Consider the following 17233-nt stretch of genomic DNA (forward strand, 5'->3'; position numbering starts at 1 on the left):
CCAGGCCAGTGATCCTAGGAAAGTTTGTGATAAATTGGAAGAATCATGGTTTGATTCCATGGATTGGAGGCCAAAATGATGGCAAAGACCAAAGTTAGTGAAAATGACAGAGTGGGAAACTGGAAGGCTCGGAGATTCTAGTCATAGAGGAAGATAACCTCTGTTGATTTAGGAAATAAGGTAAGGAGCCATGAAGTTAAAGGATATAGAAGTGGAGGTGTGAGAATGGTTTGTGGCTTATGTGAAATTTGCCAGGTTCTGGACAAATAGGTGAAGGGCAGGCCCTAGGAAATTTGTTTTAAAATTGAGTAACTATCCTATTGAATATTAATGATTATGTACTGGTACTGATATGGAAGACACAGGACCCCATTGGTTAGGAATGAGAACAGGAAAGAGACGGCTGAGGACTGTGGGTAGGGGTGCTTTAGCATTCTAGCAAGTAGTACCTTTTAATGCTTTTTAAAAGATGGACATCATTCTATTCTTTGAAAATCATTGGAGCGTATATGTTAATGAAATTGAACTTTCATGAACTTTCTGAACGTGTCCATTTATTTGATACAGTGTTCTTGGCTAGGAACAGAAATCTCATTAAATAAATACAACATTTTATATAAATATACCATAAATGTTATAAAGTTATATATATGAAAGTTTGAGATGGAAAAACACAATTTTAATATTATATTCTCTCATATATAAAATACATGAAAATTGTCAATTTTCATCTTCAAAATTAGAAAGATACACTCCAGAGTCCTATATTAATCATTATTTAGCAAATACATTTGCTGTAGCATATAATCTATAATTTCCTCCAATCAACTATGTCACTTCCTATTAACCTCTGTTAGTAGAAGCACAAGCCAAACAAATACTAGAAAAAGTTATTACTATGTAAGCAAATGTGTCATTTTTAGATTATCTACTGTTTAGTGTTACTCATCCTGCTATATATATTAAGCAAGAATAACTGAAATTTCCCTATCAAATCAAAATAGGAGCCATTAAAAAAAATTGCAGTCAGAGAACTATGTTTAAAAAAATCTCAACTATTCACTTTAATATGATTTCCTTATGATTAATTTATGTCAGTATAAAATTGATTAATTAGAAATTTATATACATATTCTATACGGTTAATATTAGGTACAGTGCTTTCTTTAGCATTTTCCTTTTGAGAGGTTGTTAGATTCAGCATTTTCTGGGGCAGAAATTTTTGAAGCAATTTTGGCTTTTTGGGAAATAAATTATAATTTGGAAAAAGCTGCATTTGAATATGTGTAGTGCTTATAATTGTGAGCTTTTTGCATTTACATTGATGTTCTTTTGTATAGGAGTTAAAGTTCCTCGTAATTTTCGCTTGTTGGAAGAACTTGAAGAAGGACAAAAAGGAGTAGGCGATGGTACAGTTAGCTGGGGCCTTGAAGATGATGAAGACATGACACTTACAAGGTGGACAGGCATGATTATTGGGCCGCCAAGGGTCAGTGCTATAAATTACATATTTTTTCTATTAATATTTTCGTACTTTACAGTAAGCATTTTATTTTATAATATTAAAATAATCATGATACTTCTAAGAGAAACAATTACTCCCTTTTAATTTTGTATACATTTATTGATGCTTCCCTTGTGCAGGGTATAATACTTGATTTTTCTGGAGGATTTAGGGGGAAAGATTGATATCCTCATTGCCATCAAGGTGTTTGTAGTTTAGTAGAGAAGAAAACAAATGGCAGACTTTAAATATGGCAGAGAAACTTCACTAAGGGACTTTAGAATATGTTTCTTCTAGCTGGAATAATAGAGGAAGGCTGAACAGTGGAGGACATTGCCTTTGGAATGAGCCTTAAAGAACTAACTGGTAGGATTTCATAAAGTGGTTGTGGGGGTGGAAAACATTCCAGATAGACAGGAGAAAAGGTGAGGAAATGGGAGGGGTTATCTGGGAAGAGCAAACAGTCTATCCTGATATATATTACTAACCCACTATGTGTAACCAATAATTTCTAAATTGGTTTCTCTTCAGTGCATGTTGCTATTTGCTTTGTGATAGTTGACTTACCATGTAAATGCTATAGGCCTCAGTTTCTTCATCTATAATATCTATTGAAAAGTCTAGGATTATTGCATATTTTCTAATGATGTTGGGAACAAGCCCACTGTGTTTTATTCTTAGGTCTTCCTGAAGTTTATGAACTTTAATTTTACTCAGAATTTGTTCAGATTGGGAAATTTTTTTCTACATTGCATTCCTTCCTAAAAGGTCCCATTTAACTGCACTCCCTGCAGTGAGTCATTAAAATATGTATTGTATAATCTTTTGACTTGCTGGAAGAAACACATTTGAAGGTCTTTTTTACTCTGGCTTTGTATACTGTTTTACTACCTTGTGATGGAAACATTTCACCAGCTTTCCTATTGGGTAGTGTTTAGATTTCCTGTGGATTATTACAAAAGAAAAATGGACCAGGTAATTAGCAGTGATGCTAACTTTATTTTTTTTTAAATTTTATTTATTTATTTTTATAGAGAAGGGAAATGAAAGAGAAAGAGAGGGAGAGAAACATCAGTGTGTGGTTGCCTCTCATGTGCCCCTTACTGCGGACCTGGTCCGCAGCCCAGGCATGTGCCCTAATTGGAAATCCAACTGGCGACCCTTTGGTTCACAGGCTGGCACTCAGTCCTCTTAGCCACACCAGCCAGGGCAGCAGTGCTAACTTTAAAGGATAAATTAATGTAAGTTTTATATTTTCTGGTATTCCTTTGCAAAATTTGTATACACTACTAAACTAACAAACTCCCCCATCCCTCCACTCTGATTTTTCCATAAGACTTTTGAAGAAGGAAATATAATACTGATGATTAGAATTTTTGACCTATTTTATAACAATATTTATAACCTTGATTTTCACTGCCTGTGAACATTATTACCATGTCTATTTTGTTAAAAAAAGATGTCTTTAACTTAAGAGCATCTTAATGAATGGTTTGAACATTTGACAGTCTGAACTGATGGAGTATAAAGTGGGAATTATGATTATTTTTTTCCCCAGCTACTATCTCCAGTGGACTTTAAGATTGGTTTTGGAGCTTATATCTAAGTTCCTCAGTGATTTTTGTGGGCTGTTTCAAAGCATAGTTCCCAAATGTTGAAGAGTAGCTTCTGCTTGATCTCTTGCCCAGTTGTGGTCACCAGCAGGACTTTCCAAGCTGGCTGTCTTTTCCGGTGTCACAGAGGTGCAAGAAGCTTCTGTGTCCAGTGCAGCAACCCAGTGGGGCAAACACCATTCTAGCTTGTGGGGAGGTTAGGGCTTTCTCGGCAAGGGGGGCACATAGACCAGAGCTGCTGACTGCCAGGCCATGCTTCTCTTCCAGTGGGTCCTCTGCTTTCTGTGGGTGGTAGTTTTGGAGCACTTTCCCACTCTTGGGTGCCAGAAGAGGCCAGAGGGGAGTACCTTGCAAAGGCACAGTACACACCTCCCAAGCCAGACTGCTCACTACACAATGATTTTCTGCCTTGCATCTTTTCTCCAGTTATCTCCCTCACTGAGGCATATGGGGCTAGGATAGGGTGAGTGGTTATAGAACTCATTCATTTGCCATTTAATAAAACTGCCAGGGCTTGTCTCACATTAGTTGTTTTCTATTTAGAAGGTACCATATTTAGAGCAATTTTGTTCTTAGCTTTAGGTATCCACATTCAGCCAGGGTAATAGGAAAATTCTTATCTTAACATACTGCTATTTAGTTAGCTGTTGTTTTTTTTTTTTTTAATGTGCTACTGATTAAGAGTACTGTTTTTTGTGTGTGTGTGTTATCACAGTATCTATTTGGATTTATGTGATGTGAATTAGCAATTTCTTTTTTCCATGTTTGTGTTAAATTTTACGAACAACATTTTTTTAGCTTTAGAGGTTTAGTTACTTTTCCTTATATGTATGTTTCTTTACATGCAAATGGAGGTGTTATACCCATCTTTTGAAGTTTTAAGAATTAAATGAATTAATAATTAGTAGGAGAATATCTGACTATAATGCATACTTAGTAATTATTAGTTCCTTTTCCTACTCTGTTCTATTTTATTTTATTCTTTTGTTAGATAATAGAAAGACTTGACTGTTTAGAGATAAAAGAAAAATTAACCCAAGGTATCAAAAGGTAGTATGATGTGTAATCTGAGCACTGAATTAGATCAATAGGCTAGCTTATAGTTCTTCAACTTTTTTTAAAAAATTGAGGTATAATATATATATAGTGAAATGCATAGATTTTACCACAAGTTTTGACAAATGTGTACCTTGTTACCCACACACTTACTGAGATGGAGAACATTTCCATCACCCCACAGAGTTCCCTGTGTCCCTTCCCATCCCTTTCCCACCCCAGTCACTACTTTGTGCAACGTACAGTTTTGACTGTTGTAGAACTTTGTATAAATGGAATCATGCAGTGTGTCTTCGGTTGTCATCTGTGTTGTTCTATGTAGTAATAGTGTTTCTTTTTATTACTGAGTAGTAGTTTACTTCATGGATATGCTATAATAGGCTTATCAGTTCTCCTGTTCTTGGGTATTTGGATTTTATCTACTTTCTGGCTATTACAAACAAAGCTGCTATGAGCATTTTTTTTAAAAGTCTTTTTGTGAATGTATGTTTGTCTTCATTTCTCTTGCTTAGGAATGGAATATCTAATTCATAGGGTAGGAGTATGCCTAGTTAATCTTCATAAGAAAATGCCAAGTTGTTTACAAAATGGTTATATCATTTTGACACCCAGCAAATATGGGAGTTCTGGTTGTTTCCACATACTTTGAGTATCTTTAATGTTATGGAACTTCTTGGGAGTATTATTACTATCTTTTTTTAAATGCAAGTTTTCTGAAGAGGCTGATGTTCTTCCAGATTGGAGAACCACAGACTAGATGATTTCCTTGAGATCTGATGTTAGTCCTTTTTTGTATCATCTAAAGTGCTGATCATATTATTAATATGTTTACCATTGAACTTCGATGAGTTTTATATAGCTGTTTGTTTTTAAAATACTGAAATTTTTAATATATATATAAGAGTGTTACATATATTTTAAACTATAGAAGTTTGATATCCCTGATCTGATCTCTACTTAGAAGTAACTCTTAAGGGAAAGGAAGCTGTGGTTCAGTTTTGGTAAGTGAAATCTGTAGCGTGGTTAGCTGCACCACCCACCCCCAGGTTACTGTAGAAACCAACAGGCATTGCATTTGTCCCTTTCATTAATTTTTACTTTTGTGTTTTAAGTGTGTACCAGTAAGTTAATCAAGTGAGCAAGTCATGATGATAAAGAAGAGTTAATTATAGGGCATGAAAATAAGCCATGAATGATCTAGAACCATTAAGTCTTTGGTATGGTAGTGTGAAACTTCTCAATTAAGGAAACCTGTTTTAAAATGATGTGGAAACATAAAGCTCGCTGTTTTATCTCTGAATTCAGATAATGGAATTTAATGAACCATACAATTAGTAAAGTAGTAATGGAAATATAACTAATAATAGGCATGAAATATTTTCTTGCTGTAAGATAGTAAAGTATAGTGTTTTTCCTTTTGCTGGAAGTTACTGATTGCCCTAAGAGTGGGATAACCATATAATTTGTTGTCCAAACAGGTTCTTTTGAGAGTGAAAAGCACAATTAATGTTAATACTAGGACAGTAGGAATAAACAGAGTTGTCCTGGACAAATGGGAACCTTTATATGTGCGTGACACAGTCAAGTACTTCCTTCCCCAACAATGTAAACTTTTTAGGAAAACCTGAATTTAAGTGGTTTACTTTTTTCTTTTGTTATAGGCATTGTTTGTATCACAAAAAGCAAATTCTTATCATTTTGATATGACTGTATAGAATTATTTTATAAAATCTCTACTATTGAGTATGTTTGCTGCATTTTTTCTAACTATATAGGTCAAATAAATTGGAATAGAAAAGTAAATTCTTGATCACATACACAATAATATCAAGTACATTCAAATTGTACTTTTCCTCTTCATTAGCACTTGAATATTATTGTTATTTTTTTTTTGCCTTCTAGACGAATTATGAAAACAGAATATATAGCCTGAAAGTAGAATGTGGACCTAAATACCCAGAAGCTCCTCCATCAGTTAGATTTGTAACCAAAATTAATATGAATGGAATAAATAATTCCAGTGGAATGGTAAGTTAAAGTAATCATTTTATTCTTATATAACCTATAATATATAGTCAGGAGAAAGTTAAAATAAAAGGATCTTTATTTAGATGAAAGTCTAAAGAAGTTTATCTTACATTGTTTTTCTTTTATAAATTATCCCATCCTTACAATCTTCATATATTTAGGTATGATAGCTATACTTCTCTTTGGGTTTTGTTAATTACTTCAGTCATAGTTCATTGAATCCTTATTTGGTGAAAAGATGACCATTGGTTTCTTTTTTGAATGTTACTTTTCTTTAGGGTTAAGTTATTAGTATATTTGGTGAGATTAAAAGGATGACTATGTAGGAAAAGGGAATTTTTTTTAAGGAACAGGTATGTCTGTATTGAAACAAATAATCGTGGTTGTTGTACACTGTTGTTTATTTAAAGCAAATAAACCAAAATGACACACTCTACCTGATTCACATATGAAAGTTGGTAGAAATAGCTAAATTTCCAATATGAGTAGATTGATTCAGAATTAAAGGGTTAGACTCTTTGAGATGCCATGTTGAGATCACACTTACATGCAAAATATATGTTGGGGATCATAATAACATAATATTAGAATTAACTTTATCCATCTTAGGAAATATTATAGAATGTTGTCAATATTCTTAACTTCTGTGTGCTGCTCCTTATCCCATCCCTGTGTTCTCTTTCTCCAGCAAGGGTAATTAACATCTAGAAAATTTTATTTTATGTTTACTTACTTTATAGTTTTACCTAATTTATCACATATGTACACCTAATGTTCCTCCCTCCCTCCCTGTTTCTATCTATCTATCTATGTAGCTAAAACCATGAATTTATACCTATACTTCCAATTCTATCCCAACACTACAAGGCTTATTATAGATTTCATCCTTCCCATATTTGTAATTCCCTCCTCCAACAGTGAGGGATTTTTCTAAAACACAAATTGCACATGCTTTGAAGTTTTTAATAGCTTCAGCCACAGTGTGCATGGTTCTTGCCATGACTCATCAGCTGACAGTACATGCTGCCCTGCACACCTTTCATTGGGCTCTAGGACCTTCTTTTGCACTTTCTGTATCTTCCTGTCTGGACATCTCTATTCTAGTTAATCCTAACAGATTCTCAAAGAATCTGTTTCTTAAAGAAGTCCTTCCTGAGTCCCCAGTGTGAATTTTATCTCTTGTTACTCTGTTATATGTAGTCACGTTGTTATTTTCCTTTGTAGCAGTTACTGTAAATTTATTATCACTTTTCTCTTGTTTTTATTTTTGGTGTTTCAAAAGAAATATTTCTAACCTACAGACCAGTTTTAGAGAATGATATAACCAACATCCTCCACCTACTTTTGTCATATCTGAATATTTTTACCTTATTTTTAACATCTTTTTAAAAGACTGCATTATAAATAGTTAACTCTCTGTGCGCCTCTCCCCAGTTTTCCCTTTCCCTCTTTCCTCAGAGGTAGTCCCATCTTGGATTTGCAGTTTATAATTTCTGTGCATGATTTTTGTGCTTTTACTGTGCACCTGTGTATACCTCTATATTGTGTCATTTTTGTGTGCAATCACATGTCACTGATTTTTTGGATTTACCTATGTTGAGTCATGCAAATTTGTTTTTTTAAACTGTTTAATATTCCATTTTTTACTTGCTGAGCATTTAGATTTTTTCAGTTTTCTCTGAAAAGATTGTACAAGTGTTCTTTTACCTTAAGGCAGTGCCTCTCAGGACCTGGTGTTTATTTATTGGATCCAATGCTGTAGATACATACTGTTGTAAAATATAATAAAATTAAATTACTAGAAAAATGAAATAACAAAGATAAAATACAAGCTCTGATTTTTTAAAATAAAAATTTCTCTGTTAAATTGCTCTAGGTCTCTCTGACCCCTACTCTGAATTCCTATGTTTATCTTGTCAGGGACTAGTAAAAATCAGTTCAAGATCTAACACTGTTCTATGGAAACTACTTTGAATAGCACTTGCTCCAGGGCATATACAACTAGAAGTGGAATGTCTGCTGAGGTATGGGGTTTATCTTTAGTTTGATTGAATACTGCCTGCCAAGTTGCTTTCCACAGGGCTGTGTGTTTAGGTCTTGCTGGCTATGTGTAAAAGCACCCTGAGAATATACAGTCCCACCAGTACTTCAGTGTCAAGCTGGAGTGGGGATTAGAAAACAGTAAAATAAAATTATTGGAGTGTAGGTGTGTGTATAGAGGATTGAGGTATGGTGAACATATTGGGAATGAGTTTTTCCCTTGATTGATAACTAAGATTTAAATTATTAATTTTATAACTAGTAAATAGCAGGGAATTTCACATTAACTACTGGTGATTGTGCCAGGATGATTTCATACACTTTGAGGTGATTTATGGATGAATTATGGCTGTTGCTTTAGTCATTTTGGTTGATATTTACTTCATAGAACCAGTCAAAATTATTTTTTGTGGGTGGTTAACACTGTAAAGCATGAATTACAGTGTTTTATGCTGTAAGGTCTCAAGTTTTAGAGGTTTTTGAATATTATAGTCAGATAAGATCCAGACTTGTTCTGACATGATAATTATTTTCCTGTGCTCTTTTCTTTCATCTCTTTTTATTTTTCCCCCCAATTTTTATGCATTCTGTTGGTATTTTACAGGGTTTGCAATCACTTACGTTTATTTAACTATCTTTTAACTTTACAGCTAGAAGTGTTTGTTTCTGCTTTAGAAAAACTTGGTATTCTCTTGACTGACTTTATAAACTTCTTCACTTATGGGATCTGTTTAAAATAGGTTAATGGAATTGCTTCTCTTCTAAGTCAAAGCGTTAGAAGAAGCATTTTTAAATATGTTAACATTGTTTCAGTTGCTTGTCAGAGATTATAAAAATTATTTTTCTGTTCTATTTTTAAATAGTTTTACTGTTACATAATTTACATACCATACAATACACTCATTTAAAGTATATAATTCAGTGGGGTTGTGGACCTATTACCAGAATCCAGTTTTAGAACATTTTTATCTTTCTCAAAGCAACCCCCTTACCCATTTGTTGTCACTTTCCACTCCCTATCTCCCTCACACTAAACAACCACTACTTTCTGTCTTTATAGATTTGCCTATCCTGGACTTTTTGTATAAATGGAATCATATAGTATCTATTCTTCTGTGACTAACTTCTTTCACTTAATCTAGTATTTTCAAGGTTCATTGATATTGTAGCCATTTATTAGTACTTTTTGTCTTTTTATTGCTGAGTATATTCCATAATATAGTGATACCACATTTTGTTTATCCGTTTATCACCTGGTAGGTATAACATTTTGATTTCTCTTGAGTAAATATACCTTGAAGTGGAATTGCTGGGTCATATGGTAACTCAATGTTTAACATTTTGAGGAACTACCAGACTGTTTTTCAAAGTGAACATACCATTCTATATTCCCACCAGCAGCATGTGAGAGGTCCAACTCTTCCACATCCTTGCCAACAATTGTTATTGTCTGTTTTTTTTTTTTATAGCCATCCTACAAAGTGTATAGTAGTATTTATTTCATTGTGGGTTTGATTTGCAATGCCTTGATTAGGCTGATGAAGTTGAGTACATTTCCAAATGCTTATTGGCCACTTGTGAATCTTCTTTGGAGAAATGTCTATTTAGATTCTTTGTCTATTTTTCTAAAGCAGTTGAAACAACAGGACACAGTTTCTGTTGTTTCAGTTATTACACAGTTATTATCTCACAGTTTCGGTGGGCCAGGAATGGAGGTCCAGCTTTTCTAGGTCATATGGCTCAGGGTCTTATAGGCTGCAGTCAAGATGTCAGCCTGTGCTGTGGTCTCACCTGAATGCTTGACTAAGAAGTGATCCAATTCCAACCTCAGTCTTTTGGTTGTTGGCAGAATTCAGTATTTCGTGGGTTTTTGGACTGAGGGCATCGGTTTCTTGCTCACTGCTGCCCAGAAAGCACTCTCAGTTCCTTGCCATATAAGCCTCTCTTTTTAGGGCAGTTCACAACATGGCAGCTGACTTCCACCTGTGAAGCAAGGAGTAAAAGCAGGAAAGAGTAAGAAGCTAGAATATTTTTGTACTTTAATATTAGAAATGACATCTCAATAGTCTGTTCATTAGAAGCAAGTCACTAGGTCTAGCCCTTACTCAAAAGGAGGGGTCCCATAGAACATGAATATCAGGAGTTGAAGATCTTTGGGAGCCATGACAACAGCTGTCTTAGTTTGGGCTGCTATAACAAAAATACCACAGACTGGGGTGGTTTAAATAACGGAAATTTATTTCTCAGTTCTGGAGGCTGGGAAGATCAAGATCAGGGTGCTAGCATGGTTGGATTTTGTGAGAATACTCATCCTTGTTGTAGATACTGACTTCTTGTCCTCACATGAAAGTGAGAACAAGCTCTCTAGTCTCTCTTCTTAAAAGGAATTCCATCATAGGTGCTCTACCTTTATGACCTCATCTAAGCCTAATTACTTCCCAGACACCTCAGCTTCTAATTCCATCCCTGTAGGGCACAGGTGGCAAACACAAGGCCCCTGGGGCCGAATCTGGCCCTCCATCTTGTTTTATCTGGCCCAGCACATTGTTTCTACCCATTTTCTACCCAGTGGCAGCGCCGCTCTCACTTAACTGTTAAAGAGTAGTTACATTTATACAGTCCTAAAATTACATTCGGCTCTTTGAAGGCAACTATGAGGCTGATGTGCCATCCCCTCACCTTGGCCCCCCCCATGAAAACCAGTTTGACACCCTTGCTGTAAGGGTTAGGGTTTTAACAAACCAGTCCATAAAAGCTGCCTACCACAGTCTGCCTTTGCCCACATTTGAATTGAGATAATTTTATTACTAAGTTGTAAGGGTTCTTTAAATAGTGAAAAAGAGTTCCTGATCAAATGTATGATTTGCAAGTTTTTTTCCTATTCCATGGGTTTTCTCTTTACTTTCTTGATTGTGTGGTTTGCAACACAAACATTTTACATTTTGATGTAACCATTTTATCTTATTCTTTTCTTTTTTGTTGAATGTACTCTGTTATATCTCAGAAACCATTACAAAATCCAATGTCAAGATTTACTCCTGTTTTCTTCTGACAGTGCTTTTTTAAAAATTATTATTTTTTAAATCCTCAGCCAAGGATATCTTTCTTACTGATTTTTAGAGAGAAAGGAAGGGAGGACAGAGAGAGACAGACAGACAGACACAGACAGACAGACAGAGGTGTCAATGTGAGAAACATCAATCAGTTGTCTCCTATACATGCCCTGACCAGTGATTGAACCTGCTACCTAGGTATGTGCCCTGACTGGGAATTAAACCTGCAACCTTTTGGTGTATGGGATGATGCTCCAACCAGTTGAACTACTTGGCCAGGGCTCTTCTAACAGTTTTATAGCTTTTGCTCTTAATTTAGGTGTGTTACCCATTTTGACTTAATTTTTGTGTATGGTGAGAGTTAAGGGTACAACTTTATTCTTTTGCATATGGATATTTAGTTGTCCGAACACCACTAATTGAAGAGACTTCTTACTGTGTATTCTTGTCAAAGATAAGTTCATTGTGTATGTATGATGCATGGATTTATTTTGGGGCTCTCAATTGTATTCCATTGACAGGTACACTCATCCTTATATAAGCACCACCTCCTTGATTACTACAGCTTTGTAGCAACTTTTGAAATTGGAAGAACTTGGTTCTTCTTTTTCATATTGTTTTGGCTATTCTGGGTTCCTTTCATTGTCATATGGATTTAAGGATCAGTTTTTCCACTTCAAAAAAAAAAAAAAGTTGAAATTTTCATAGGGATTGTATTGAATCCATAGGTCAATTTGAGGAATATTTTTGTCTTAGTATTAAGCCGTCTTATCCAAGTGATGGGATCTTTCCATTTGTTTAGGACTTTAATGTCTGTCAACAATTTTTTTATAGTTTTCGATGTACAGTTCTTACACTTCTGTTAAATTTATACCTATGTATTTTATTCTCTTTTCCCTACTGTAACTAGCATGGTTTTCTTTCTTTGATTTTTAAATTGTTCTTTGCAGGTATACAGACATACAGCTAGTTTTTGTGTGTTGATCCTGTCTCCTGCAGCCCTGCTATACTTGTTTATTAGCTCTAATAATTTCTTCAATGGATATCTTAGACTTTTCTTTATATAAGATCATGTCAACTATAAATAGAGATAATTTTACTTATTTCTTTTCTACCTGGATACCTTTTATTTCATTTTCTTGCCTGATTGCCTATTTAGAACTTCCAGTTCCGTCATGAATAGCAGTGATAAGACTGGAAATCCTTGCCTTGTTCCTGATATCAGGAGGGAAGTATTTGGTCTTTCATACAGTAAAGTGTGATGGTAGCTGTATGTTTTTTATAGATGCCCTTTATTAGGTTGAGATAGTTCCCTTCTGTTTTTTTAGTGTTTTTATCATACAAGGTTATTGGATTCTGTCAAATGCTTTTCTGTGTCTGTTGAGATGATCATGATTTGTTTTCTATTTTTATATGGCATATTACATTGATTGACCTTAAAATATTGAAATAGCCTTGCATTTCTTGGATGAATCTCATATGGTTATGGTAAATAATCTTTTTTATATGTTGCTCAAGGTTAGCCACGGGTGACAGTTTATGGCCTTCTCAGGTCTTTCAGGAGCCTGTGCACAGCCTTGTATGTGTGTGGTCTTCTAGATTTACAGGCATGTTTTAGAACTTTTCAGTGACCCTACAAACATCAGTAGATTCCTCTGAAGTATTTTGGTTACCTCCTTGTTTGCCCTGTTATCACCTCCCCTGGCAGTAGGGACGTTAAACAATTGACACTGCTTTTTTTTTTTTTTTTAATTTTTATTGTTATTCAGTTACAGTTGTCTGCATTTTCTTTACATCTCTCCGCCCCACCCCAGCCAATCTTTAATATCAAGGGCAGGGGTGGCATGGGTGGGTGACAGAATAGGCAGTACCCAATGTGTGAGTTTTGAGGTCAGTTAAAGAAGAGCCTTGTGAATGGTATTTTCCAGGGAAGTGCCAAATAGGTCAAGTGATGGCAATTACCTGGAAATGAAGCTTTGAAGGAGCTCCAGCCACATTATGCCAGTCTTTCATAGTGGAAGGTTTATTCAGTGTGGTACATAGAACACATTGGAAAGAAAAATCTGAAAGCAGAGATCAGGTTCACAGTTCTTTCCTAAATCCCATTGGAGATAATTGCCCAGATTTTTGGTAGAGGCATTGGGAATGGAGAGGAACTCTCCATCCTTATTTTGTCAAGAAGGAATTAGTAAATATGTTTACAATGTAGTTATTTAATGTAACATTTTTTTAATTTCTGATGACCAAAGTTCACTACACGTTTATTTGTAAAATATCGAAAAGCACACATACACAAGGTACAATTTTTTTGGAAATACCTGTTAAAGATTATTGTCCTAAATATTATATGAACCTGTAATTATAACATTGACTTTGATGGAAAGAGAGCCAGGCTACTAGTTTTTAAAAGGACTTATTAAAATGTTTTAATAAATTGGTACCAGAGTACTTTAAACTTGGCAATTAATTTTATTTATTTATCTCTCCTTTCAGGTAGATGCACGGAGCATACCGGTATTAGCAAAATGGCAAAATTCATATAGCATTAAAGTTGTACTTCAAGAACTAAGACGTCTAATGATGTCCAAAGAGAATATGAAGCTTCCACAGCCACCAGAAGGACAAACATACAACAATTAATTTTAGTGGATCTCAAACTTGTCTTAAATCAACAATCTTCTATTCATGTTAATGTCTTGATTAAATATCACAATGCAAAATACCCACACATTAAGTAAAAGAATTCCAACTGGTAAACATGACCTGGACATTTGTAAGAATATATTTAATATATGTATATGCATTATGTTTTCAGGTAACAGAAGGAAAAATGCAGCACATTTGTTGGTTAAGGCACTGTCATTTAAACATAAACCTGGAGTACTCAAAATAGAATTCAGGTTTATAAGATGAAAGTATGGTGAGAAGTGTCAGATAGCTGTGGTGGAAGCATGTGTGTTTCTAAAAATCTCAAGAAGGAAAAAGAGAAATGGCATGCTTTATCCATCTTGCTTAGTTGAAAAGAGCTTCAGTTTAAATTGTCTGAAGTAGCAGGTATAATGAATATTGTCAAAAATTGTTTTAATTTTCAAAGTAATGTGGATGCTGACTACCAGTAGTATCAAAAATATGTTAAGGATTGTTTTGATACCTGCCTTTATAATAAAAAAAAATGTCATGGGAAAGGTTGATGAATTTCTGTTAAAAGCTATTTCTGTATGTTACATGTAACAGACATGACAAATATTTGTTTACAGTCTTTGGCAAACATGCATTTAAGTTTAAGTGAAATCAGCAAAAAGGAAATAAGTGTATGGATATGTGATTTTTGAGATTAAAGTTAGTCTTAAAATGTAAATAAAATGTGGATTGTGTCCTCAGAAACTGTGCCATTTCTATTATATTGATGTGGTATGTGTACAGTACCTTGCCGAGGTAGCAAAAATTTGAATTGTTGTAGCTTTCCATTCATATACACTTTTTATTATTTATCCTGTTTTGTATACTTCTTGTGAATTGGAATTTGCAGAGTACAAATTATTTGAAATGTTTAATTTCTTTGGACAAGGAGGAATCCCAAATACTATATTTTCACTTTGATTTTACCAGAAATATATTAAAAATATGTTTGAATTCTAGCAATTTTTATAGAATTACAGATTTTAATTATTCTAATATACGTTATATTTTTTTCCTTATAACTTTTTTCTTTATTTTTCTGGGACATTTCTTCTCTCAATGCTTTTAATACTAACTGGATTAATTTGATCCATTCCACTGTCTTTCACTTTGGCACATAGGTAATTCCGTACTGATGTTCTGTTTTACCAAAGTGATGAGAGGTTTTAAATTACTGGTTTCCATTTCAAAGCCCTAGGTGTATTACTGTGCTGAAAATACTTTTTTCATACGGAATTCACTGAACAAAATAGAAAGGCAGTCTGGTGACAAGGACAGATTTCTTAAACATGCCCTGACATGTTTGTATCAAGTTCATTTAAATCTAAAGCTTTGAGCTACCTTTTCTGGGTCAATAATATATTAAAGTCATTAACAGTTTGTCTAAACTTTTAATTTCAACATGGCTATTCTATTTTAATTGTGGAAGATTTTTAAAATGCTTTAAACTGACACATAGAGAACATATCAATACAAATTAGTGCATGTGTAATTTATTAAAATAGGTTTGAAATGAACCTTGGAATACATTCTTAAAATTATTCTATTGTTAAAGGAGATTAAGTTGGATTACACTGATGTCATACATAGTTACTGGTGGTCTAAATCAATCTCTTTAATAATTTCCACTTTGAAAATGCATCTCATCATACATGGGCGCTGTGAAGCATTTGAATTCTATTAAATTATTTCTATATTGGTGGGCTGAGAATCTGGGTACCTTAATCTCATCCTCTTTCCTTTCCCCATATCCATCCAATATTGTGAAATTTTGATTTTTTTTTTTAATTTCCCTCAAGTATATGTTGTCTGAGTTGGCTCTATAATGTTTATGTCCCTTCTTTTGTTTTTGAGACTGGATCTCTGCTGAAATCTGCATGCTCTTTAGCTAATTTCCAAAGCAGGATCCATTTTGCATGTAACAGTCAAGATGTACATGGCAAGTTATGACACACTGGTTGATTATAGGAGTTAATACATAACCACTCTTAAATGTAGTAATATTTCTAAGACAGCAGTTTTGAAGTTATTTTTTATTTGCCTGTTTTGTAAAGTGGCTAAGGTTGTGGGAGTGTGTTATTAACTTAAATGAACTGTAAGATTGCCTTTGAAATTTGTTTAAAAGGTTAGGAGATGAGACCCTAGGGGATGATTTTATATTAATAAAGATTACAAAAATAAAATTCTTGTCCTGTTAGGTCAGTATTATGCTTTAATGGTTTTAATTACTAATTTTCAGAATTTTATTAGTATTTTAAAGCAATGGCATTTGCTGTTATGGAGTTTTTAGAATTTTGGAACAATTATAAGAATAGTCGATGATATTTAAGTGTATTGTGTGTTCATGTGTAAAATACCAAAATGTATAATTTTAAATAGTCCTTTCAAAATAATTTATCACACTTCAGACTTGGGTAAATGATTGTAAAGTGCATTAGTTTGAATCCCATATAATTTATTAGTCTGGATTGCTTAATATCAATATATCCATATAAGTATTTCCCACTAAATATTATTGATAAATACATATGAAATTCATATTTTTTGGGAAAAGAGGACAAAGCTATAAAATTTTAATGCATTTTCCTTCATGGATTTGGTGTGCATGGCTTTGGGTAGTACTGGCAGGTGCTCAAGAAATTAAAGACTTCAGTCAAAACTTAGGTTAACTTTTTAAAAAATAATTTTATTGGGGTCACGGTTAATAAAATTGTATATAGGTTTCAGGGGTACAATTCATAATACATCGTTTGTATATTGTATTGTGTGTTCACCACCCCAAGTCAAATCTCCTGCCATCACGATTCGTCCCCCCCGTGACCCACTTCTTTCTCTCCCCACCTCTATTTCCCTTGGTAATAGTCATTCTGTTGTCTGTCTCTGAAGTTTTTTGTTCTTGGTTTTTTCCCCCTGTTCATCCTTTCACGATTTGCATTCAGCCCCACTACCACCTCTCCTCGGACAGTCTGTCCTCTCTATCTATGAGTCTGTTTCTGTTTTGTTGGTTAGTTTATTTCGTTCATTAGATTCCACATATAAGTGAAATCATATATTTGTCTTTCTCTGACTGGCTTATTTCACTTAACATAATACTTTCCAGGTCAATCTGTGCTATTGCAAAAGGTAAGATTTCCTTTTTTTATACTAGTGAGTAGTGTTCCATTGTATATATGTACCAAAGCTTTTTTATCCGCTCATCTACTGATGGGCACTTGGGCTTACAAATCTTGGCTTTTGTAATTAATGCTGAAATTAACATA

The 17233-nt window shown here is 34.1% G+C and overlaps 1 protein-coding gene across 2 annotated transcripts in view; it reads left to right on the plus strand.

Moving 5' to 3' along the window:
- UBE2V2 (ubiquitin conjugating enzyme E2 V2) overlaps window positions 1–14678 on the plus strand; it is a 51644-nt gene extending 36966 nt beyond the window's left edge. For both annotated transcript variants that reach the window (XM_053930022.1, XM_053930023.1), the window contains exons 2-4: window positions 1341–1489; window positions 6076–6201; window positions 13788–14678. In XM_053930022.1, coding sequence (XP_053785997.1) covers window positions 1341–1489; window positions 6076–6201; window positions 13788–13934 — 422 coding nt within the window. In that variant the 3' untranslated portion in view covers window positions 13935–14678. The remainder of the gene's footprint in view (window positions 1–1340; window positions 1490–6075; window positions 6202–13787) is intronic.
- Window positions 14679–17233: the final 2555 nt, after the last annotated feature.

This window comes from Desmodus rotundus, chromosome 8, assembly GCF_022682495.2.
Source record: "Desmodus rotundus isolate HL8 chromosome 8, HLdesRot8A.1, whole genome shotgun sequence".
In the NCBI taxonomy this organism is placed as follows: Eukaryota; Metazoa; Chordata; class Mammalia; order Chiroptera; family Phyllostomidae; genus Desmodus; species Desmodus rotundus.